The sequence below is a fragment of the Miniopterus natalensis genome, chromosome 20 (assembly GCF_054644295.1).
Source record: "Miniopterus natalensis isolate mMinNat1 chromosome 20, mMinNat1.hap1, whole genome shotgun sequence".
Classification (NCBI taxonomy): Eukaryota; Metazoa; Chordata; class Mammalia; order Chiroptera; family Miniopteridae; genus Miniopterus; species Miniopterus natalensis.
Genome location: NC_142100.1, coordinates 18,793,708 through 18,819,501, shown reverse-complemented (window position 1 = coordinate 18,819,501; position 25,794 = coordinate 18,793,708). Strand labels below are relative to the sequence as shown.

General features: G+C 52.4%; 1 protein-coding gene across 1 annotated transcript in view; it reads left to right on the top strand.

The window, feature by feature from the left end:
• Nucleotides 1-25,794, top strand: part of KIAA1671 (KIAA1671 ortholog) — an 86,932-nt gene that overhangs the window by 48,527 nt on the left and 12,611 nt on the right. The window contains exon 5 of the mRNA XM_016208706.2: nt 25,220-25,338. Within this exon, the coding sequence (XP_016064192.2) occupies nt 25,220-25,338 (119 nt within the window). The remainder of the gene's footprint in view (nt 1-25,219; nt 25,339-25,794) is intronic.

The following is a 25,794-nucleotide window of genomic DNA, read 5'->3' as shown; positions in this document are numbered from 1 at the left end:
ACGTTCAGGCTCAGCAGCATGAGGGCAGAGTTGGACGGGAACCACATGCTCTGTTGCAGAGGCCCAGGTTCAAGTCCCGGCTCTGCCACTTCCCAGCTATGTGACCTTGGGTGGACTCCTCTCCTCCTGTGCCTCAGCCTCCTTATCTGTGAAATGGGGATTGTCATCATTTCATGCTCACATTTCCTGTTGTTATCATTTTGGGGCAGTGTTGTGCCTGGAACCGTGGGATGCCACATAGGTACGTGTGCCTTAAAAGTCAGCTATTGCGACAACCAAACCTTTTCTCCCAGACCATTTTTTCAAAGATCCCCAGTGAACTGGAAAATCCATACACATCCTTTTTACCTGGGGATTTCACTTAAATATTTGTTTTATGGGAGGAAATGTTTAAAGCCACAGACAATTACTTAAGAGTTTAGGGACAGCGGCAATATCCGCAGGTGGTGTTAAGAGGGGGGCAGGGTTTCACTCTTGACGACTTGTACATGATTTATCTAAATAATCAGTTCAGTTCCAATCCTGCCGGAGGCTGGTATTTACTCCGAGCAGTGTAGAAGAATCTATGGCAGGCGTATCAGGGTAGGTAACCCTCAAAGGCGTGTCCTGAAATGTTTTCCAAAGCCGGCCTTGAAATAATCTACTAATGGCCTGCCTCTGCCGCAGAGAAAGAAAAGGGGGTTAAAGGAAATCAAGCTCATTGTCTCGGAGCTGCAAAGGCAGGAAGAGGCACGTTTTGCGAAGCCCAGCAGACTAGGTGGACTCCACGCAGAGGCCAGACAGAACATTCCAGAACCCTGGAACAATGGGAATGCCACGGAGGCCGTGGCTGGAATAAAAGTGGGAAGGGGGGGTTTCCAGGGCTGAGGGGTGTTCTACAAAGAGGGCTTTGGAATCAGACAGACTTGGGCTTGGGTTTCAGCTCCACCGTGTGCTGGCCGAGTGACCCTGGGCAAGTTAAACCACCCATTTCAGCCTCAGTGTCCTCATCTGTGAAATGGGGATGCTCCTGGGACTTCAGTGGGGGGTCCAGTGGGTTGGAGTAAGAACCAGCACAGCCCTGGCACCTGCTTAGCACTTGACATACAGGAAGTGCTTAATGAGTATGCTTTTCGCACCCCTTTCAGGGTTGGGGGGATGGGGTGCAGGCCCTGTGGATGAGTCCCACCTGCCTGGATGGCCAGACAGATGGGTCTGTGCCTTAGGAAAGAGGGTCGGAACCTCTGCCTGGAATGTTCTCTCTCTCTCCAGCTGCACAGAGAGGCTGCCTGACAGCTGAGGGAGACGCAGTAGACCAATACAGTGAATGAATGAACAGGGTATTCTTGGAGAATTGTTAGGGCTCTGAAGGAAAATGTCACGGCACAGGGTCTGGTGGGAGTGCACTTTAGCCAGAGTCAGCAGGGAAGTCTTCTCAGGAGAGACCTGAATGACACGAGGGAATGAACCTTGAGGTTTGGAGGAAGAACATCCTGGCAGCGGGAAAGCAAGTGCAAAGGCCCTGAGGCAGACTTTGCTCCGCACGTCTGAGGAACAGCAGGGAGGCCAGGGTGGCTGCAGCAAAGTGAGTCAAGTGGGAGAGGGAAGAAGGTGAGTTTGGGGAGGCCAATGGGGTCAAGGGTGTATAGGGCCTGGGGCTTTTAGTGCTGTAAGGTTTTGAGCACGGGAGTGGTATCAAGGGTGGAATTAACAACTGCAGCTACCACTTACTGAGCACTTCTGTGTGCCAGGCACGGGTTGTCATACTTTTCCCGGAGACCTGGGCTTCGGGAGTGTTCAGCCACCGTGACCCCCTCCCTCATCTCTTGCTCTCTGTGCCCAAAGCTCCCCGCCACTGTACGTCCAGAGCCCCGCCAGGTGCTCTGGCCTCAGGCTGCCCCTTAGAGTGTGGAGCTGGGTGCTGGACTTAACTGGTTGCAGTCCCCAAGGACAGTGTGAGGTGACAGCGCCCACACTATGGTGTGGACAGGCAGGCAGGATGGGCTGCTTTCTTTTGGGCTGCCGCACCCAATTTCAGGTCTCCTTTTCACCCTCCAGGCAACAGGATGATGTCACCCTTAAAACAATGGTCCCTTCATGAATCCAGCCAGGGCCAAAGACTGGGCCCAGACTTGGTGCCTCTGGGAGAGACCTGGAGTGAGGGGCAGGGCAGGACAAAGGGCTTGGCCGCCCCACGGGGCTCTGCTTGTCTAAATTAACTAACGTAGATCACTCTCCCCTCCCTCCGACTAAAAACATGGGGTGTGCTCATTTCATATTTGGAAAGTATAGAAGAACTGAACAAAAACAAAGTCCACCCATTATTCTGACATCCGTGAAAACCAGTCTTGGCATTCAACTCATTTCCTTCCTGTCTTTTTTCCTCCCTCTTTCGAACAAAATCGCCAACCTTCTGTCTTTTTCCATCCTTTAAAAAAAAAAAGTGAGTTTTATAGGTCTTGGGTAAAGATCATTTTTATTGCCCATGCAACATGGTGCTACGTGCGTGCCCCATCATTTATTAACCCCTCTGGCTGGATGCTGGGGTTGGGGTTGGTCCCATTTTGGGCTTTCAGGAATGCCTGTGGCGGTGGGTGGGGGGGCTCGGTGTGCACTCCTTTGTCGGGGTTTCTGAGAGGTCCATGAGGTTTAAACAAACTCCTTTCAGTCTTTGAGGCCCCAAGGCCCCTCTGTTACTCTCACTTTCCCTCCCTCCAGTGTTTTCAAACCTCAGATGTTTTGTTCAGACAAATGCCTCTTGCTTCCTCACCAGGAAGTCAAAAACTTCAGGAAGGAAATCTGGATTGATCAATATCACGGGGAATGCTATATTTTTGGATTTCATGAAGAATGAGCTCTTTAGCAAGGAGTCATCAAGATAATTCCTTATTAGAGAAAATGATAGACTGGGTCAGTTACTGTGGTCTGCTGGTAAATGCTTAACAACGGGGTTTTGGGGAACAAAATGCCCTGATTTATAGTGTTTGTCTATTCCTGTGGTGTAAATACTCCCCCCAGTTTTAAGCTACCAATTAGCACACGGAGCTATGTCACTATTATACAGTATTTGCACCATACGGGTTCAGTATACGTAGATGACCTCAAGGCCGTAGATAATAGTGAGATGTAATTAGGAAGTGGTACACTGGATATTTTTTTACCTTTGCTTTTAATATGATTTATTTCAGTTTAAATTTTAGTAATGGCTTCTAACAAGTAGCTCACAACTGGTTCCTGAAAATTCTACCATTGCCTCTGGGGAGCCAGGACCGGCCCGCTCTGGCGCACCAGTGTTGCTTGAGAAAGCGAGTTGTGAAGTCCAAGAGCTGTGGGTTTGAGTCCTGGTTCCGCCTCTCACTTGCTATGTGACTGTGAGTAGGCTACTTGGTCTCTTTATGTGTCCATTTCTTCTGTAATGGAGCCATTCATATTACACTGCTCCATGGCTGTGATGGAGATAATGTTGAGGTAATGCACATGGTACACTTCACATGGTGCTTGGCGTATAGTAGGATCTCAATAAATGGTGTCTATCATCATCATCATCATTATTTGTTTAGCGCTTAATCATTGGCAAGGCGCATTCAAACACTGGTAGGCAGCCTCCAGGTTGGCACCCAAGGATTCTCACTTTTTGATACAACATTATGAAATCCTCTCCTGTACCAGGTTGGTCTGTTTGACCAATAGAATACAGCAGGAGTGATGAGATCAGGTTACAGAAGATACTGTGACTTCCCTCCTGGCCACTCCCTTTTTTGGAGCACTTACTATGGGGGAAACCAGCTGCCATGTCTTGAGGACACTTGGGCAGCCCTGTAGAGAGGCCCACATGGCGAGGAACTGAAGTCTCCAGTCCGTTGCCAGCCAGAAAGTGAAACCTGCCAACAACCATTAAGCGAGCCTGAACCACGTAGCCAAGCCCCTCCTGGATCCCTGACTTCCAGACGCTATGAGAAATAATGTTTGTTGTTTCGGGCCACTGAGCTTGGGGGCTGTTTGTTATGCAGCAGTAGATAACTGATACAAGTCCCTTCTCGTTTCTACCTATCACAACAGTCAGGATGGCCAGGGAGTGTTACTTAGTCCCGCATTTCACAAGTGAGTAAATTGAGGTGAGACAAACCCAGGTGACCTGCCCAAGGTGTCTAATGTGGGAACCCTTGGTGCTCCCAGTGGGTGCTTTTCTGTCTCGGGGGTTCTTACTCATAAACGAGGCTGCTCGGCCAGCCTGGGTTCAGGGTCCCAGGGGGTTTTTGAGCAACTCAGCCTTTTAGGAGTTGGCATGAATCTCCTGGCATGGGCTGGAATCCATTTCTTGGATCCTAAGTACTCATCACCCCATTTAACTCATCAAACATTCATCGTAAGGGCTGGGCCATAGATAGCAGTAAATGTTAGCTGCTAGTGGTTCCCCTGTAACCTTTATCTATTAGCCAGATTAGGGGATGTTGGGTTGCCGTAGCGCATTGCCCGCTCTCAGCTGCTTAACACAAACTATTTTTTTCTTTCCAATCTGTATTTTTTGAAGTATTGCCCCCTCTGCAGTGTTATTAAGCTATGAGTTACATATAACCTTGTATTAGTTTAAAGTATACAACATGATGATTTGACTTATGTATAAACTGGGAAATGACCACCACAGTAAGTCTAGTTAACATCTATCATCTCACATAGTTACACACTTTTTTTTTCTTGAGATGAAAACTTTTAGGATCTCCTCTCTTAGCAACTTTCAAATATACAATACAGCATTGTTAACTATAGTCACCATGCAGTACATTAAATCCCCAGGATTTACCTTATAACTGGAAGTTTGTACCTTTTCACCGCCTTTGCCCATTGCCCCCACCCTCCACCCCCCAAACTTTATTTCTCACCCACGAAAAGCCCGCCGCTAGCCCAGTGGCCTGCAGCCTCTGCTTCTCCAGGCTGTTTGCACCTTCCAGCGAGACCATCTGGGAGAACGTGGCTCCTGCACAGCAGTGTCAGAGGGAGAAAGCTCGAAGGGCACACCAAGGCAGAGGCTAGTGTCCCATTTCACAGGTGGGGACACTAAGACTTAAAGAGTAACAAGTTTTGAGCACTCGCCATGTGCCAGCCACTGAGCCAAATACATCATCTCATTTCATCCTTGCAGGGACCCCATGGGATATAAATATTATTTTTGTCACCCCTGGTTTACAAATGATAAAAGCTGTGACTTGCTCAGTGTCACCTCCTTCATAACCTGGACTCCAGCCCAGGTCTGCTGATGCCTCATTTCTCGTCCCTTCCAATCAGGGCAATAGACCAAGGGACCTGGTGTGCCTTTCCTGAGAGGCACCACGGTGTAAAGGAGGGTGTCACACCACGGCAACATTGTCACTGGGGGCACATTATTATTTGTTGTGGGGACTGTCCTGTGCATTGTAAGATGTTCAGCAGCATCCCCTTGCTCCTATTGTTTCCAGAATTTGCCAAATGCCCCCAAGGCAAAATTGCCCTCGATTGAGAACCACTGATGTGGATGGCAAGAGTCTGACGAGGGAGCCAAGAGGTGTGAGTTGAGGCCCTGCCCGGCCCTGGGAAACCATGTGGCCTTAGCTGGCAGACCCAGAGTGAAGTCAGAACATTAGCATAGGGCTTTGGGAGCCCCTAGCATTCAGATAAAATGACCTGTGATTCCTGGTGTCATTTTAGGCCAGTCTTTCCACTCTGATAAAGCATTTTTTTTTCAGCTATAAAATGGAGCAAATAATGTCCCCTGAGTTATGAGCGTGACATGATGCCCATGAGGTGCCCTGGCGCAGCCCATGGGCAGTGCTTGATGGTCATTCTAGTTGTGATCTGTCAGGTGGGAGGGGCAGGGCATGTTCCCTCAAATTCCAAATCCTGTGGTGTCAGGTTCTGCATCCAAATAAGCCAGAAATGGCCCGGCAGCCTACCTTCCTGTCACCCGCCACCTTGATTTCTAGAAACGGCCCTTGCTCGGGCACACCGTAACTGAGCATCTGTAAGTCCTCAGCTAGTAGCTGGGAGTCTCTTCTCTAGTTCTTGGTCCTTGCCTTCTGCTCCGGGTCAGGGTGAGAGGTGGAGGTCAGACATTCATTGAGCTCCTACTGTTTGCAAACCTCTGCAGTCAGCTGTGTGAGGCATTGAAAATAATGAGATGAGCTCCCTCCTTTGGGAAGTTTTCAGAAAAATGACCCCAGCTGTGCAGCCTTGGGCCACCCTCTTCTCTATAGCACGGGCTGTGGGCCTCAGTTTCCCTCTCTGTAGATGGAGGCTCTGGTGTGACCTTTTAGGGTCTTCCCAATGGAACCAGCCTGCGTTCAAATCCCTGCTCCCCTGTCTGTTAGCTGTGTGACTTTCGGCAAGACTTTAAGCCTCAGTTTCCCCGTCTTTAAATAGGGAATCCTGATACTGACGGTGGCGAGAACCCCGCATGGTAACGGGGAGTGCCTGGCGTGTGCCGAGCGCGCCGTAGCTGCAGTTAATGATCACGACGGCTTCGCTCTGCGTGGCCTTCCCTGCCCACCGCCGGGCCGCTCGCAGCTCTGGGGTGACAGCCCGTTCTCACCGCCTTTGCATGCGCCGCTCCTGCCGTCTGGAACGATGGGACAGGGACACAGGCCCCCTCAGAGTTTTAGGAAGGTTACGCCTCTCCTTATCACTGTGCTGTTTTGTCGCCAGAATGACCCCCACCTGCACGTATGTCAGTTGTCCTAGGGCCTGGCCTACATGACAGAGCCAGCGGCTCCCAGCCTCCGGGCCTCCACCGGGCTTCCCCACCCTCCTTGCAGGACACCCCGAGCCCTCTCTCCTCCCTCCTGCTCCCAGTGGCCGCTTGATGTGAAAACATATTGGGGTCATTAACAACCCCGGCTAATTAGGAGGGAGGCAGAGGGCAGGCAGAGGTAAAGAAGGGGCGTTCTGATCACGCCGAGGCCACAGCAGCGGAGGTTGCCCGTGGCCCGCCTTGGATGCTTGTTTTCTGCTCTCGTGCATGAATACAGGCGCTTTGGGGGCAGGGATAAAAAAAGAACGGAGGCTGTCATGGCTCTGCCTAATGAGCTTCCTAATCGCCTCATAGAATGTGGAGCCCTGTGGATTTTCAACAACTCGGTGCCGTGGGTGGGATGGCACCCGTCCAGGCGTCCCAGCTGAGCTGTGGGGAAGCGTCATGCCACTTCGGTGTTTTCTGATCTCCCAGGTGGTGGGGGGGACAGCAGGAGTTGTAGAGTCCGGGGGTCCTGGGTTTGAATTCCAGCACTGCTCCTTCCTGTGTCTGGGACCTCGGCCAAGGGTCTTGACTGCTTTGAGCTGTTGTGTCCTTGGGTACAAAAGGGGGCTTAAAGCTTGAGGATTGAACTCAAACTTTGGTGGGCACCTTGGATACTGGTTTGGAGTCTTTTTGGGGTCCCAGCCAGTGTTATCCAGCCCTGGAGAGTGAATCCAGGGGACCTTCCTGCAGCTCAGACCATGGGATGCCCATTTCGGGACCTCAGATGCACAGGGTGCCTGGCATGTACCTGGTACCCTGTCAGCCCACAGGTGGTGCCCGATCCCTGGGCCTGAGCAGGTCCCTGCTGCTTCTCAGGGGACCTGCTGTGGTTTGGGTCTTTGGCTCAGCTCCTTTCCTTCCAGGCCCTGGCAGGCCGCTGGGAGCGCCTGTTCCCTCTTGGAGGTGCTGGTGAAGTCACCCTCCAGGCCACTGGGCATGCGGCTGGTCAGGTGAAGGGGCCATTTGCACTGGCTCAGGCTGATGTCATCCCGGGAAACCATTTGGCTGTGGGGGCCTCCTTCAGCCCTGGCCGCCTGCCCGCCTGTCGCCTGTGTCCTGTTTCCTTTGTTATGTGGGGCGGGCTCAAGGGAGGGCCTCAAGGTTTGCGGGGACAAGGTCTTCTCTCTGACTTCTGAGAACGGGGTGATGGTGACACCATCCCTTTTCTCACTGAGGGACCTCAGGTGCGGGGCAGACTGGCTCTGGGTTCAGTTCCCACCTCTGCCACCTCTGCGCTGGGTGGCTGTGGGCAGGTCACTGTGCCCCTCTGTGCCTCAGGTTCTTCCTTTCCAAAAAGGGGCGACAGGACATCACCCCCTAGTGTTGTTTAAGGGGGACTGAGGTGATGCTGGTAAAACTGCTGGGTGCAGCGACTGCCCTCAGGAATGCCCGTGGCCACTGTTGTGATTATGGTGACTGTTATCATTATTAATTTTTTTTCTGCATTATTCCCAGAATTTGTCGAGCTTAGGAAAAAACACACAGAACAACACACTTGCTCCCTCCCAGATCCCCATGTGTTTTTAAATCAATGCGATTTAACCAGACTCAGAATCTGTAAGCAGGACTTGGGTCATGCCCAAAACCTTCGCTCTGGCAAAGCTCTCAGCCTTTCCCTTTGCAAACCATTGTTAGGGAGCAGAGCTTCTAAAAAATGCAGGTGCCTGGGCCCCACTTCTCAAGTCACTGACATCATTGGTCTGGGCTGTAGTCCAGAAAACTGGAGTTTTCACTGCTCCCCAGATGACTCCAAGGTGCCGCCGGGGCTGGGCACCGCTGGGTCAGGCGGCAGAACAGAAAGAACTCGGCTTGAGTAAGGCAGACCCAGGGTCAGATCTCAGACCGGGCAGTGTCCTCCACCTCTCAGACCCTCGGTTTCCTCATCTGTAAGGCGTTTCAAGAGGCTCCTGGGAGGGACCTGAGGGACGTGAATGAGTTGATGAGTTAGATGGTGGACGTGTCACAGATGTACTCCCTGGACACCAGGGTGGGGCAGGGACCTTAAGACACTTGTTCGGCCAGCCTTCCCCAGCATCCACTGAGGATCCCGATTACAGCTTTCCCCCCTCACTTTTCTAGCCTGGGAGTTCCCCCGAATTCTTTTTTGCTACACTCGATATGTGGATAGGTGTTCCTTGAATAAAGAGTACCAGACAATACAGTGAAAAATCACTTGGTTAAACAATGTTTTTAATGCAGGACTTTTCAGAGCCTTTTGTTATGCAAGTATACATTAGGAACATCCAGAGAGGGTCCTTGGCATCTTGGATGTCTGAGATCTCAATCCAGAGAAGTGCTGGAGATTCGCTGGCCTGAATGGGGATGTGAATGGGGGTGTCTCATTGCAGCGAAGCACCTGCCAGATGCTAAATCGGGGGGTGGGACCTGTGCCTCCCAAGGGAGGAATTCAGTAGCAGTCATTGACTACAGAATTGGTATCTGCATAACACACTCTTAAATGGGCCCAGTCATGTTTTCCCCTTTAGAATTAATTATATACATCGGCTTCCAGAAAAAGACTCCGTTCTCCAAGCTGCCTTATGAAGTCAACATTAGTTTATTCCCTCCTCTATTTGTATTGGGCGGAGAGGAAGGTACCTGCATAGCTGTGTAAATCTCCCCATCGGGCACTGACGGGCCGGGCCTCGCGGGGCCCCGAGATTCCAGAAGAGGAGCTCTCCATGGGGCCTAGGCGCCCCCCTCCTGTTCAGAGGAGGGGGCTGAGGCTCAGAGATAGAAGAGGCTGGGCCGAGGTCATGCAGCCCCCTTTGGGGCAGGCCTGGAATCCAAGCCTCGCCCCAGCCCTGGGTTTTTTGCTGTTGTCCACCTTGGCTGAGTAGCTTGCAAGCTGTTTTCACAGCCTGAGCCTGGTTGGCCTCCAGTTATTACTGAAATGAGTGGAGGTTTCCGGGAACAGAGCAGATCCATAGAGTTTAATTAATGAATGCCCCAGAGGGCTTGGCAGCTGGATTCCCGTGTTTACCACAGGCTTGGCTGGCATGCAGTTCAGGAACTGCGGGGAGGGTGGTGCCCATCTCCCCCCCCCCCGCCCTCCTGGGGTGTGTGTGTGTGTGTGTGTGTGTGTGTGAGAGAGAGAGAGAGAGAGCCTGGAATCTCCCCCACCCCCTTTACAGCCCTGCGGCTGCATGAGACTTTCTTAATTATTTTGAAAAGTGCTAGCGTTTTGTTTTTCGAATTCCTTATCAATTTGTTGAAAGGAAGTGTCCCTGACACAGGCAGACCTAAGTGGAAGTGCTGTCGTCCCGTCCGTCATGCAGCGGTCAGCCAGGCTGGGGCCCTGAGGCCACAGAAAAGCCGAGGTCACCTCGGTGAGCTGCACCCTGAGAAAGGAGGCGGCTGAGCCGAGGCGAGCGCTTCGCAGCTCTGCCAGGCAGGACCGCGTAGTGGTTCCGAGGCTCAGAGGCAGGCAGACCCAGGTTCAAATCCCACCTCTGGTGCTCGCCAGCTGTGTGTCCTGGGCAAACGCCTGTCACCGCTGAACCTCATTTCCTTCTTAGGGAAGACGGGGATCATCATTGTATCTACAAAGAGCTAATGCAGGTGGAGCACGTAGCAGAACGTCTCATAGCAAACTCCCTGTGCGTGTTAGCAACGGTTGTAATCATTATAATATACATTCCATTCTATAGGTGTGACACTGCGTCAGGAAGCCATTCGCCGACTTGCCCAAGGGTTGCCGTAACATTCCAGTTAGACCTTTGTCTATGGCCATCCCCCGGCCCCCACTGTTTCCTTCATACTGACCCAGACTCGGGGGACCCTGGGCCCTTTGGGCTGTTCATCCGCTTGCCTCTCGTTGCATGGGGTCTGTGTGCAGCTTCCAGTAGCAGCGGCTGCTGGGTTCTCCCTCTGCATTCACACTTTTGCAATTTCCTTCCCACTCCCGAAGTCTCAAGAATCGAAGCCAGACGTGTGACTAATTAACACCTCTTAAGTGGGGAAATAGGACCTTTTAGATGCCATTAAAGAGGCAGCCACCAAAAGAAGGTGCTTCCGTGGCTGTCTGGTGGGTGTCAGCTCCGGAAATGGACAGTGAGACCATTTTCTTCTTAGCTGTCCCCTTGGGTCCTACCTACATCTTCCAGGTCCCTGGGGAGGGCTACCCAGCGGCCACACAGCAGTAACGGTGACGACGGACATGTATCGAGTGCTTGCTGCATGCCTGGCCGCTCCAAGTGCTTCTCATGCTTTGATGACTTTAATCCTTGCGAACAACTTGTGAGGGAGGTATTATTATCTCCCTTTACAGTTTTGGGAACTGGGGCTCAGGGAGGGGGAGTGACCTGCTCAAGGTCACGTGCCCGGGAGGCTACAGAGCTGGCATTTGACACACGGCTTTGGACTTGAGCCTGTGAGCACAACCATAATGCCACCCCGAGCTGCAAACGCTGCCGCTAACTGGCGCTCTGAGTTGGAAACTGCCCTGGCCCTATTTAGAGGAGGAAGGGGGGACGGAGCTGGTATTCCTTTTGTAGCTACTCTGGGCTTTATGTGCCAGATGGTATGAGCCCTTTACATGTAGCTCCCATTTCACTTTTTGTATATACTCCCTCCTCTCTTTTTCTCTCTCCCTCTCTCTCTGTCTCTCACACACACACCCCATTAGCATTATGATCCTCAATTTTGGGGTGAAGAAATCAAGCCTCAGAGACATCAAGGAACTTATCCCGATCACACACAGCATTACTGTTGTGTGGCCAGTAAACATCAGAATTCACACCCAGGTCTAGATGATTCTGAGCTCATGTTTTTTTTTCCACACTGAGCCAGATGGTGGCATTTCTGGTCCTGTCCCCACAGAAGAGAGGGATGATGTGAATCTGGAGCTTGGCATCAGGGAAATAGGCCAAGGCCTGCAGACATTAGGGAATGTGAAGTGGGGAGCATCTTGTCTCCGGTGGAGAGCAAGCAGAGGCCGGATGCTCTGGATGCGAGGCAGAGCTAGAATGGCCTCTCAGATACCTCTCAGCTCCATAATCCCATGATTCTGATAAGGGATACCAGCTGGTGAGCCAACAGCAGGGCACTAAATAGATCCAGCCACCTGCTAACTCTAAATGACTGGCAGTGGCTGCCTGGGGTTGTTGGGCTCAGTTCTGTGATTGATTATTGATGTCTGCCATGGGCAAGCAACGGAGTGTTGTTACTTTCTACATTTTGCTGTTTTCTAAAGAGTAATGCATTGTGTTTCCAATGTGAAATTATTAGTGTACTTTTTAAAATCTGGGCACAGGATGGCTTGGATGTCAGCAGCCATAGTAGCAGCAGCCACCAACTCCCACACCCGCAGTTCTCTGTCCAATATTACCAGGCCCGCACGGCCTGTCTGTAAAAGCCACAGGACTTGGGAAAGTGTTATGGGGTTGTGGACTGGTCGTCAATCACCTTGGTTGTCTGCAGTCTGGCAGAATTTGGCAACAGCCAGTAATTGAGGTTAACAGAAGCAGGTAACAAACAAGAACATTTGAGATTAATCTCTTCTGTTTTTTTCTGGGGCACCATGGTATTATCTAAGTTTCAGAGCTTACTGCTTATTAATAGGTGAATTGGACATGTGCTGGAGAAAGCAAGATGGGTGTAGTTTACCAACTTGTCTAAGGCTATGTTTCTCTTTCTGTGCATTGACAGTTACTAGGCATCATCGTCTCATCAGAGACGTTCTTTCAAAGCAAAATAAAAGCCACTTATCCCTTCCTGGGAGAGTTCATCCTTCTGCCAGGACCTGCACATATCAGGGAAAGTTTCCAGCAGGTTTACAGTTGGGGATACTGAGACCCAGAGAGGTTAAGCCACTGATGCCTGAGGCCACACAGACAAAAAGCAGAGAGCTGGGCCTGTCTGCCCCCAAAGCTCCTGTTCTTAACTATGTCAAGTGAATGGCCGTCCTGCAGTAGATCTTCAATACGTAACGGCTCATTTTTCTTTACTTGTCTCAAAGATCGTTTGCCTTTGTATCTGTCAGGGTAAACTAAGCTATGCTGCAGTAACAAACAACCCCCCAAACTTCAGTGGTTAAAAACAGAAAAATAGGTTTCTTTCTTGAGTGCTCTACCGCTCCACTGACATTAGCTATGTCTTATTTCATGTCATGGTTAGTCCGGGGCCCAGGTAGATGGAGCAACTTGCCTGGGGCATGGCCAGTGAGGTGGCTGAGAGAAAGTGAACGTGGGCAGCCCTACATTGGCTCTTAAAGTTTTTGCCTGGAAAGAAATGATGTCACTTCCACTCACGTTTCATTGACTAGGGTGAGTCCCATGACCCCACCTGCATTTAAGAGGGAGAGGCAGTAAATACGTAAGCCTCATAATACAGTCTGCCTGCCATAGTCTCAGCATGAACTTCGTGGATTCATTTGTAGAAATGAGTTTGCACATCCCCTATAGCATGAGCCACCTTTGGAGTAGCTCTGTTCTTGGTTCTTGGATTTATCAAAGAGCCCAAGTTGAGCATATACCCATTATGAAGTACAGCACAATTTCTGATTCTGACATTTCCATTTATTAATTCATCTGTTGGTTCATCCTCAAGGTGGACTGCCAACCTGCATTGGTGAAACAAAACCTTTAAATAGCAGAGTTCTTCAAAGGAATTTAGAGTTCCCTAGAGAAATGCAGGCCTCTGTCTCTCCAGCCCACTGAAGCGCTGCTGAGCGGACCTCAGAGCCTGAGCTACTCCAGGCGGGCCACATTTGTCAAGCACCTGCTGCAAACCAGATGCTTATGTGCCAGGATCAGGATGGCCTGTGGTCACAGGCCACCCCAGGAGGGTCCCAGAGAGCTCAGGGAGGATGTTCTGCCCTCGGCGGTTTGGGAATTCCACCCCCTGCCCGGTTTTCCCTCTGAGGGAAAGGAAAACCCGGCTTCAGCACTAGAGCAGAGAGAAGCGCCAGCCACCCCTCCCCAACCCCTGCACCAGTTCCTGACAGAAGCAGTGGAGGAACAATTAATAAGGGGTCTAGGCATAGTCTTAAGGGGCCTCCTGAGCATTTGTGCTCATCTCTTCTTGTTTGGAAATTCTAGGGTTGCTGCTCTGAAAACAATTATAAAAGAAACACTTATTGCCTGGGATGCTCAGAGAGGCAATTACATAGTAAGAGGGGGGGGAACCAAAGCCCCCTTGAGATGGCTCGCCTGGGAGGGCCGTGGGACGCTATAGGCTTGGCGGGCTGTGGCCTCCAGCCCTGCTCCTGTGAGGAGGAGCCTGACAGAAGCAGGCCTCCCTGCTTACAGGGAGGCGCTGGGAGATGAGAGATGGGAGGAGAAGCTGTTTGGTGTATAGATGGGGCCTGACAGACTTGGTCTTGGATCCTGACACTGCCACCTCCTTGCTGTGTGATCTTGAGCCAGTCACATTGCCTCTCTGAGCCTTAGTTTCCTCTTCTCCTTAAAAAACGACATGAACACTATCCAGTTGTCAAAAATGTTGTAGTAGCTCCTCAGCTTACCCAGGAAAATCAGACGTTAAACAGATCATCACACTGGCAAATTGCCCCTAAAACCTGATCCCAGCTTTATAAAATAACGATCAGAACGCTCTGGGCGGGTAGGTCAGTCGATTAAAGCATCATCTCCGATACGCTGGCTTCGATCCCCGGTCAGGGCACATACAAGAATCAACCAATGGATTCATAACTAAGCGGAACAACAAATCGATGTCTCTCTCTCTCTCTCTCCCCCTCTTCCTTGCTCTCTCTAAAAATCAATAAATAAAATAAAATACTCATCAGAAATCTGACAGGGAGTAAATTTACCCACATTTAACAGTGATTCTCTTCAATGGTGGGATTATGGATGGTTTTTATTTTCTTATAACATTTTATTGTTAATATATATGTTAATGTCTAGGTCTGTATTTATATTTTACAGGGAAAATGTGTAACTTTTATAATCAGAAAAAACTGACCATCAGGGCTTCGGGGTTGGCATATCCCTTTTTTACCCCACCCGCACCCCACCATGCTCTGTACAGGGGTACAGCCAATCGGGTTCACGCATCTCCCCATATTTATTTTATTTAAAAAGATGGCCCGTCCAGGTGGATTTGCATTTCTCAACTTCTGAAGCTGAGCTCCCGTGGCTTTGATTTACACCGTGAGCTCGTGGGTGTGCCTGGCATCTTCCAGAGTCTGGAGGTCTGCAGATGGGAGCTTGAATTTGAACCCTGGCCCTGCTGTGTATGAGCTCTGTGACCTTGGACAAGCCCCCTCCTCCATCTCCTAGCCTCAGTCCCCCTGGCTTTAAGTGGGGACAACCATAGCCCTTGCTTCACAGGGACGGATGGAAGGAAAACGCAACGGGGCGAATCCCTTGGAGGCACCTCACAATCTATGAACCACCACAAAAATGGCCCTTTGTTCAGGATTAGGAGTTAATGAGCCGCACGTCATTGTCATCAGCGTTTCTGCGGGGGACCTTTAACGTCTGCAGTGCCCCTAATTGCAGTCCCGGGCCCGGGAAGGGGCCGGGGCGGGATGTGCTCCGTAGCCGCAGCCTCTGGTTGCCTAGCGACGGGAAACCCATCCAGGTAGATATTCTAATTTGTCACCGTGTTTTACCCGCCGAGATGGTGCCGATATCCAGTTACCCGAGAAGGAAAAAAAATCAGCCGTGTGCACAAGCCTGTCCACAAGCTGCAGAATCCGATCCCTTCCCAGAGCCTTCTCACGCCACCGGAGAGATTTTAGAGGCCGCGGAAGAGTCGAGAAACTGGTTCTTTCACCGCAGGGAGCGCGTGATCCCCATGAATTTTCAGCCCTGTCCCCACTGACCCCGGCACCAGCTGCCACCTTGGCCCGTGGGCCTGGCTTTGAGACGGTGTTTTGGGCCGAGGCGAGCGGGATATTGTTGCTGTCGACCCATCTGGGCTCCCTTTAACCAGGCGGGTGAAATTCAAGGCGCTCTCACGCCTCCCTCGCCTGGACATTGCACGGGGCCTGCCGGCCGCTCCCGGTCTCAAACTCGGAAGCCAAGGGCAGTCACTGCTGCAGGCGTCCCTACGGTCCCTGTAAGCGCTGCCAGACCCTCCGAGGGAGTGTTGCCTAGGGTGGTGGCACTGCAGTGAGGTCATTCTGACTTCTGAGTATCACGGCTGTGGCATTCATTCCCTGATGTGCCAGGCACCACGCTCAGCCTGTGCAGTGTTGGCATCAGCCCTGGGGTCGGAGTGGTTCTCTGTTCTCACTGAGGCTCAGAGAGGTGGAGTGACTTACCCAAGGCCACACAGCTTCTACGTGACAGGGAGCCAGGATTGGAGCTGGGGTCCTTTTGACCCCAAGGCGCTTGCCAACCTGACATCTCTTTTCCTTCAATCCCTGTGACCTGCACGGTCTGCGGCTAATATCCCAGCCCCTAGAGGTGAGGCACCAAACCCTCTGCCTTTTCACTCCCTTAGGAATTCCCTGGAGGTGCAGACAGGCATCAGGGAGGAAGCAAGTTGCACATTGATTTTCTGGGGTGCTGGTCACCGTCTCTGCCTAAAATCCTGTTGCCCCTCCTTCCCAAACTCCCCTTCTCACCCTGTCCCTGCCCGGGCCCTTCCTTAGCATCTTGCGTCCCCCAGCACCTTGGAGGCCCTGCGTGCGGTGCTTAAATCCCTCCTGCTGTCAGGCAGACCTCGGCGTGCGCACACATGCACACACACGTGCATGCACACACAGACGCAAACACGGGCAAGTTGCATAATTCCTCTGAGTGTCTGTTTTCTCTGTATGAAATGGAACACCATTTTGCAATCCCTTATCCACCATTCCAAAATCCACTCAGCTCTCATTTGAGGCAAAACTGCCCCGTACCAATTGCGCTAATGTGAAGTAATTAATAGTATTTATTTATCCCACATGGTGTGACGGTTCATACATGTTCCTACAGAAATATTAACACGACTGCCTGTGGGATGTTGCCCTACGCCCATACTTACCCACTTTTTTGTGGGTTTTTATAAATTATTGCCCCCTAAAGGGCCTTTTTAAATATTTTTTTCTTAATTGCCTTTCCATGAAGTTTTAATATCATGGCTACATTGTATATCTGTATATGAACTGTATGCTTTAAAAATTAGATTTTTTTTCTCCCTGCCTGGGTGGCTCAGTTGGTTGGAGTGTTTTCCTGTGCACAAAACAGTTGCGGGTTTGATCCCCGGTCAGGGCTCCATCCCAGGTTGGGGCTTGTACGGGAGGCAACTGATTGATGTTTCTCTCTCTCTCTCTTTCCCTTCCTCTCTCTCTAAAATCAATAAAAACATATCCTTGGGTGAGGATTGAAAAATAAATAAGATTTTTCAGCCCCTCCCAGGAGCCAATTTTTACTCCCTTGGGGACTGTATCACTCCACAGTGGACTTTGCCCGCCAGGGGACAGGTCGCTATGTATAGAGACATTTTCTTTGTCAGGACTGGGGGACGGTGTTGCTACTGGCATTGGTGGGTACAGACGGGGATGCTGCTAAACATCCTACGTTTTGCAGAACAGCCCCACCAGGTGCCATTGTGCCGAGGTTGGGAGACCCTGCCTAGACCCCACTGGGGGCATCTCCCAATCCACAGTGTGCCTGCTCGCTGCCTTCCAAAACCCGAAAGTTCCCAAGTTGAACATGCACCTTGCGCCTGGGTCTGGGATTGGGACTAGCGGAGCTGTGACACTGGAACCCACTTCACGGATTGTTGAGAGGGCCCTTTGGGGGCTGGCACAGTCAAGCGTGTTGCTGGGTACCCGGCCAGGGTGCGCGCTCACCCAAGATAAACCAAAATGCCCCCGGTGCCTGGATGGTGTCCCCAAACTGAGAAACGTTTCCTTGGGTAGCTGACATCTCGCTGCACATTTCGGCAGCCGCCTTTGAGAGCCTGTCACACTCACTAGGTCTGACTTCCAAGTCCTTCCAAGCGAGTGCTGGCCCCCAGGATGCCCGGGCCTCTGCAGCTGCCTGGAAGCCTGCGCGGGCCCCAGCTCCTTCCAGATGGGGCCATTGTTGCTTTGTTTGTGGGCTTCACCAAAGCGCAGTGTCTGCCCGAACAGGTCCCGGGCTCTGCCTGTGTGCCAGACTTTGCAGCGCGCTGATAAGCTGGCTCTGCATGGTGCTGGAGCCCTGGCCCTGCGCCCTGGACCCACGGCCTAGGCTCCCAGAGCGTTCTCACCAACCTGGGACCCGATGGGCCCCGTGATGAGCGGGCAGAACCCCTGTAAGGCACAGTTCTGCCCCAACGTGGGCACCAGGAAGTTCGCCAAAGAGATGGCCTCCACGCGGCATTTTCCAGGGCCTCCGGCTTGCCGAGGGCTGGGTTGTGAGTTACAACAGGCGGCGCCCTGGGCCCTGGGCAGGGTCTTTGAACAAAGCCACAATCTGGGCTGGGTACCAGAATGAAAGGGAGCCCTTGGCTCTGTCCCGGGTGATGGAATGTCAGCCCAACTGGTTCTGTCCCTCCACTGGGGCTGGGTGTTCCTTACCAAGCTGCCACCATGCCCGTGGAGGGAAGCGAGCGCCCAGGCTCGGCCCCTGCCTCTGCCTGGCCCCCACTCCAAGGGCAGAGATGCCCCACTTATGCTGCGGGCTCTGGGCTCTCCTCTCCTCCCCCAGCCCGGCAGCCTGGAGGCCCCGGCTCTGCACACCAGCCCCTTATCTGTAAGGCGGGGCCCTGCAGGGCTGCTTCTCAGGGGGATGGGACCGGGGCTGTCCAGCCCACCACATAGCAGGGTCTCAAGAAAGACAGCGTTTCCCCTCCCCCGCCCGCCTCCTCCCAGCCTCCCACTCACCCGCACTGCCTTGCCGCCTCTGTTCTCCCACACCTGTCCCGATCTGACCCACTTACCAGGGCCTGGGACGTGCCACATGCCCTTCACGAAGCTGCCTGTCACCTACCGCTCGTCCCCTGTGCCGGCGCCCCTCCCTCTCTGAGGCCCAGGAGTACCTGAGGTACCTGGGATTGGAAACCTCTGTTCCTCCCGGGGCCCAGGACGGCCAGGGGGATAGTTCTAAGGCAGAGTTTTTGTGAACTTCTCTGTAATGCCTTTGACATCCCCCCATATCGGCGCCTGAAGCTCCCCTGCATTGTTTCTAACAGCGCCGTGTTCCCTCGAAGGGATAAACCAGGGTTCATACAACAGGGCCTCTGTTACCCCAAACCGGTGCTATTTGTTTGTATTTATGCCTACGTCTGTGTGTTTTATATTTTTGTATACATTTGTGTATGTGTATTGGTGCGTATTGTGTGTATGCGTGCATGCGTTTGTGTATTTTTGTGTATATGTTTGCATGTGTGTATTTGCGTGTGTGCATCTGTGTTTGGGTGCCTATCTCTGGTAGATGAGTCACCAGAAGCGGGGCTGGAGGAGCAGTGTTGTGACACTGGAGTGTGATCGCTGCCGCTGATCACTGTGGAGGTGGCGGCTTCGTCCTGCCCCGGGGGGAGACCCTGGAGGGTTGGGGTCCTCAGGCAGTGAGGGACGCCCAGCTCGAGGCTGCAGTTCTGTCTCCTGATAAGTTGAGCCCTTGCTTGAAATAAGCATGAGAGATGTTTTGACGTGCGATGTTTTTAAAAAAGGCAGCCAAATTTGGCTTAGGCTGTTTTAAGAATCTCTCCAGGAGGAGCCAAGTCAGGCTGGGTGGGAGCCGATTCCATGAACGGGAGAAGCTGGGAAACAAAAGAATTATATGTTTATGCAGAATTGTACCTTTTAACATTTTTTAAAAATTACCAACCGTATTACAAAATACAAAGAGAGGTAGGATAAAGACTGCGTCTGCCTCTTTCCCTTCCGCCGTCACTCAGTCCCCCTCCCAGAGACAAGTGTCTCACAGTGTGCCGTGGCCTCTGACGGTCTGTACTTTTTCAGATGTTTACGTGCTTTGCTTCCTCCCGGACACGTGGCCGCACAGGCCGCCTGTGGTTTCTCTTGCCTTACACACTTGACAGTGTATCTGGGAGGCCCTCCTCAGTACACTCCCGTCTGCGCATCCCTTTATCAGCTCTTTTTAACGAGTAAGTAGTATTCCACACTATGGCTGTCCTGTCATTTAGGTTAGGTGCATTTTTTAAAACCCCCAATCCTCTCTTCCCTTGGCTCATCCTAACCTTAGAACTGTAGGCCTTTAGTTAATAGGACTTTGGACTTAAAAGGGAAATTGAATTTGTCTCTTTTCATGCGAGAGTCTCTCAGTACTTCTAGAAGGTTCTTTACCCCATTCCTTCCCCTGCAAGAAGGTTCTGATATTTAGGGGATGCCTGAGCTGTGTTTTAGGGACACGTTTCAAGCAGATCTGAGGCCAGCATTGGCCGGTGGCTGACAGACTGTACCGGGAAGTCTCCCAGAGGGGCATTTCCTGGGTGAAATTGCTAACGGGAGTTGGTAGAGTGGGGGGGGGGGTGGTGACAGGCTGTAGACCCAGCGCCAGGTGCCTGGGTTTGAATCGGGCTCTTTCACTCGCTCGTGAGGTCCTTGGCAAGTCCCTTCACCTCTGTGTCTCAGTCTTCTTATCTGGGAAATGGGTAATAACAGTAGCCTCTACTTAGGGTTGCTGGGTGGACTATACTCTGCAACTTGGCACACAGTAAGCGCATGTGAGTGTCTGTTGTTGGTGCTGTTTCATTTCTCAGAGCCTCAGCTACCTCATCTGTGAAATGGGGACATTAATAGTATCTACTATGGGAATTAAACTAGATGGTCCGCATAAGGAATTTGATGTGGCGCCAGGCACAGTCTGTGCTGCTTAAGTGTTCAGGGCTTTTGCTATTCTTGCCACCTCCTCGCTCACCTCTGACATCCAGAGCTCAGGCCCCAGGCTGCCCGCTGCTGGGCTCTGGAGGCTGGGGGACTCTGCGTCGGAGGCTGGCGGGAGCCGGGCCCCCCTGGCCCAGCTGTCATTTCTGTTTATAGCCTCAAGGCTGTCGGGATAGCAAGGAAACCCTTGCTCTGAAGCCTTGTCGTGCACTCCCAACCAAAACCAAACATGCCTCCTCAGGGCCAGCTGCAAGCGAGTGCCCCTGTCACTTTAGGTGGCACACTTGTCCCATGGAGACAGTGAGTCACTGCCAGAGCCGTCCTTTTGCAGCCTGTATGTGCCGGCAATGGCTCCGCCCTGGAGGGTGACAGGACTGTGGGGCAGAGCTGGGGTCCAGTTCATTTTGTGACATGACCTTCCCGTGCGTGTCCTTTGGAGGGAGCAGCTGACAAATGTCCAGGTTGAGGGAGAGACTCGGGGATCAGGTTAGGTTGCCCCTTTGTTCTCAGCTGAAAGGCGCGACTGTTAGGCTCATTCAGGTCTGTTAGTGCATTGTTTAGAGTTTTGTTAAAATCGTGTGTTTTGGGAACTAAACAGTAGACATGATCATCGTCAGGTCAGTGGGCATCTACTGGGCACTTACCAGGTGCCTTGCATTGCAGCTCTCACCAGACACTTTACAGATTCCTCCACCACCTGTCTGCATCCTGCTCACCCCGTTTCACAGATGGGGAAATTGAGGTTTAGCAGGGTTCGGTCACAGTTAGCAAAAAGTAGAGCTGGATTTGCCAAGGTGGGTCAGGGGATGGAGTCCAGGAGCAGGTGTGTTCCTGTGGACAGAGCCACAGTCCAGGTGGGCCCGTCCTGTCCCGTCCCGTCCAGCCCCTCCTGGAGCCCAGGCGTCCCTCCTGGCCCACCTCTCCGTCGCTGTCGCCCGTGTGTCTCTCTGTGCTCTCGCTGTGTGTTCCTCAGTCGTGGTCGTGTTCTCTCAGTTTCTGTCTTGCTCTCTCCTTGCCGCTTCTCTCCGCCTCCATTTGCCTCTGTCTCTCCTTCACTTTTCTACTCTCCTCCTTCCACTCCAAGTTTGCCACCAAGCTCAGAGGTGACCCCAAGACCTTCCTTCCCCACTGACTGATGCCCATGATGTGTCCTGAGTCCATGGGCAGGTGACCAGCCTAGACCCTGAGCTATTCCCCATCCAAGCCAGCACACCCAGCCACAGCCAGCCACACCTGGCCACACCTGGGCCACACCTGGGCCACATCTGACTGTTCCTGCACTGTTGTTCTTAGATCCCGTTAAGAGGGATCAGCAACTGCTGTCCCGTGGACTTTCCCTGGGAACCCCTCCTCCCCGCCATTGGGCAAGGACAGGGCAAGGCCTGGCTTGTGCTATGGCCTGAGGGGACATCATGGGCTACCCAGAAGTCCATCGACAGCCCTGACTGCTACTAGCTGGGACCCAAGTTCCCAGGAAAGGCTCCTAGGGGAGTGTTTGCTGCAGCTTGGGGAGAGGGTTCTGAGAGCTCTGCCCAGTCCCCTTCCCCTCTAAGTCCATTTCCTTCTGGTCTGGCACCTTCCCCCCCTCCCCTCCCCTCTTTCATTCCTTCCCTCCCTCCCCTCCCCTCTTTCATTCCTTCCCTCCCTCCCCTCTTCCTTCCCTTCCCTCCCATTTACTAAGCACTCACTAAGCACCAGGTACTGTACACACTGAGAATCCAGTGGCGACAGAGCTCAGCTCGCCCCTCTTGGACCTTGATATGTCCTGGGAGGGACAGGCACCCAATGAGTCATACAAGTGACTTAGAACCACCACCTGAGGTCAAGGCTCTTGGGAACAGGACTCTGGCCTAGACTCGGGTAGAGAAGCCCCTTGGAGGGGCTGCACTCACTGTGGGCTCTGAAGGATGCGGCACTTGGCCAGGCGGAGAGCGGGTGTGGACCTGGGGCCCTGCAGGCTGCAGTATCTTATCTGAAGATAAGAGCCTGGGTTGAGAGGTCTAGGGTGGGTGTAATAAGCTGGGGGAGTCAGCCCATCCTTGGCCTGCCCCCCTCCCCTTCTTCCCTTCCTGGGTCTGAGACCCCATCAGTGGGCGCATCTAGGGATGGACTGTGGCACAGGCCAAGGAGTCAGGACACCTGGATTCTATGCCTGGGCAGGCACCCGTTCCCCTGCCTGGCCCTCTGATTTTCTGTCTGTAAAATGGCCATTGAGGACCCAACAAAGCTCTTCATGTCAAGCCCGAGCCAGGAGAATGCAGTGGCTTTGGGGAGCTCAGACCTGGACATCAGGCAAACCGGGTTCAAATCCCAGGTCCCCCACTTTCTAACTGTGTAACCTTGGGCATGTCAGGTTGCCTCACGGGGCCTCAGTCTCCTCCCCTGTAAAATGGGTCCATGACAGTTCTGCTGCATAGGGCTGTTGAGAATATTAGATGGCAAAGTGAATGGCACATCATCAGTGCCCACTAGTTAGCCTTCAATGTTATCGTTACTATTACCGCTCAGTCCTCGAATGGGTCTGACCTGGACACAGGACAGGAGGGTGCAACGGGGCCTCAGAGGCACTGAGACAGAGCTGGGCCACCACACCAGCCTGGGCCCCACAACTGCAGAGCTCCCTGCCCAGCTGGGGGTGTAAAGTTGCATAGGGGGAGGGGACACACGTCTTGAATTGCTCGGAATTGCGCTGTCAGCTGCGGGTCACCAAGCTCGGCCCTGACTCAGGGCACTTTCTTAGTCGGATGTGTCAGATACCCCAAAATACATGCAGACATAATATTCTCTCCTTTCCCTGCCCCCTCGCTGACTGCATTCTCTTTTCTGGTTAAGAATCTCACACCTACTCATACAAAAAAAGTTATTTTCAGAAACATATTCTTCCAACAAATACTTATGCAGCAATTGCTCCGGGCCAGGCGTGGTTCTAGGTGCGGGGACGCAGCCCTGGAGGAGCCAGCCGACGGTCTACAGGCTATAGGTCAGGGATCAGCAAACTGCCCATGGGCCAAATGCAGCCAGCCACCTATTTGTCAATAAAGTTTTATTGGAACAACCACACACACATATTGTCTGGGCTGCTTTCTCGGTAACAGTGGCAGAGTGTAGCAGCTGGGACGGAGACCGGGCGGCCCACAGAGCCCCACGTACTTACTGTCTGGCCCTTTACAGAAAAAGCTTACTGGGCTCTGATACAGAGGAGCAAATAAAGAGCCCCTTCTGGTTTGTTCTCAATTCACAACGTGTACAGTGTAGCAGCATCGGAGGTATGATGCCATTAATTTCATTTAATTTTATCGTCAGGTTATATTGAGATGTAAAATTACAGGGGTGGATACTAAATAAAACCAGAGTCAGTAATCAAAAGACAGCCTGTTATCTCACCCCAGGCAGCGCCATGGGAACAGTGTGTTGTGGAGCCTTCCAGAGGTTTTCCTTTGCTTACACTCACGTACGTATATGTGTTTATTTTTACAAAATTGAATAACATAGCACACATGTTTTAGTACCTTTTTTTTTTTTTTGACGTTTGCTAGTATAAGGCAGGCATCCTCCTGGGACAGTAAATATTCTTTCTGAACGCCACCTCGCTGGGCCGTGGTGGATCCACCGCGTGGGTTCACCACCTTGCATCTCACCAGTTCCCGCCTTACTGGACATTGAGGTCACGGCCAGTATTTTGCAGTGATCACCAACCCTGGAGGGAGTGTCCACGTCCGTGGATCTCGGCAAGGGTGTCTATTGATTTTCTTGAGATAAGTTTCTGGAAGTAAAATTGCTGAGTCGAGGGGATGCGCGTTTTAAATTTCGGATGTGCCGTGGCTTGTTCGGACTCAGCCCCTGAAGGCATCTGTCCCCCTGGCTCCCAGCTGAGTGTTGCAAAACTGTCCCTTATGGGCCCCGGGCTGAGGCTGCGTCTGCCTGCGAGACGAGGGCCCAGAGTTGCCTCCACCCGTGTGCGGTCTGGGGAGCACGTCCCAGCAAGTGGGTTTTAAACCTGCCAAGTTCTTGGGGCCCTGCAGAGCATTTTAATGTGCATTTCCCCATCAGAGCCTCCTGCAGCTTCCTGAATAAGGTGGGGGCAGGTGGGTGCTGGGAGTCGGGGAGCAGCACTGGGATAGGAGCCCAGAAACCTGGGTTCCAGCCCCTCCTCCCCGTCTCACTCACTGCGAGAACCAAGCCTCACAGCACTTGCTGTCTGTGCCTCAGTTTCTCATCTGAAAAGGGAGGGCTCCAGGGTCCTTGTAGATCGAACTGATAAGGTTTGATGACCCTCATTTGACAGTGACAACTGGCGTATAGGTTGGGGATGGTTGATAGCCGTCGGAAGTGCATGTCAAAAAAGTCCAGCTCGGGGCCCAAGTGGGGGGAAACATGGCAGCCATGGGAACACGGGGTGGGGTGCCCCTGAGGGGGTGCCCTAACCAGACTGATACGTCCTGGGAGCATTGAAGGTGGAGAGAGGTTTGGCCCGGCTGCAGTGCCGGCGGAGATGGCACTGAGGAGGGTCGGGGGTGCCCAGCAGGGCCCAGCAGGGCCCAGCACGTCTGCCGGCTTTAGCACCAACAGCCCTGCGTCCGGCCGTGTCCTGGGCAAACCCGGACGGTGGGCCACGCTGGCGCCCGGCCGAGACATCGGGGCCCACCTCTGCGAGCAGTAGGGAGCTGGGGCGATTCGTGCCGCCTGGGACCGTGTTCTGAGCATTTTTCCCGGATAGTAACCGCTTGTCTGGCCTTCCTTTGTAGGATCAGCTGAAACAGTGTTTTTCCAGGCGGCCGCCCGAGGCCAAGGACACCGACACCCTCGTACAGGAAGCCGACAGCCAGTATGGGACCTGGACGGACCAGCACCAGAGCGGGGAGAGGTAGGCGGGGCGTGCGGGGGTGCGGGCTCCTGGCTGCGGGGTGGGACTCCGGGGCGGGGATCAGCGCTCTGTATTATTGGAACATGCTTTGTCTGTAATGATAAGAGTAAACCCTTCTTGTAAAATAAAAATTTAGAAAGTATTAAGAGGTAATAATAAATGAAATGTAAAATGTCCAGAATAGGCAAATCCGTAGAGATAGAAAGCAGATTCGTGGTTGCCAGGGGCCGGAAGGGAGGGCAGTGGGGAATGACAGCTGAACCGGCACCAGTTTCCTTTTGGGGTGAGGAAAATGTTCTAGAACTACGTGGCGGTGATGGTTGCACATTGTAAAGGCACTGTACCCCACTAGTGGTAAATTTTACGTTATTTGTATTTTACCACAATTAAAAAAAATTATAAAGAAAATGAAAACCAACAGTAATCTCAGCACATAGATATCACCTTCATTAATGT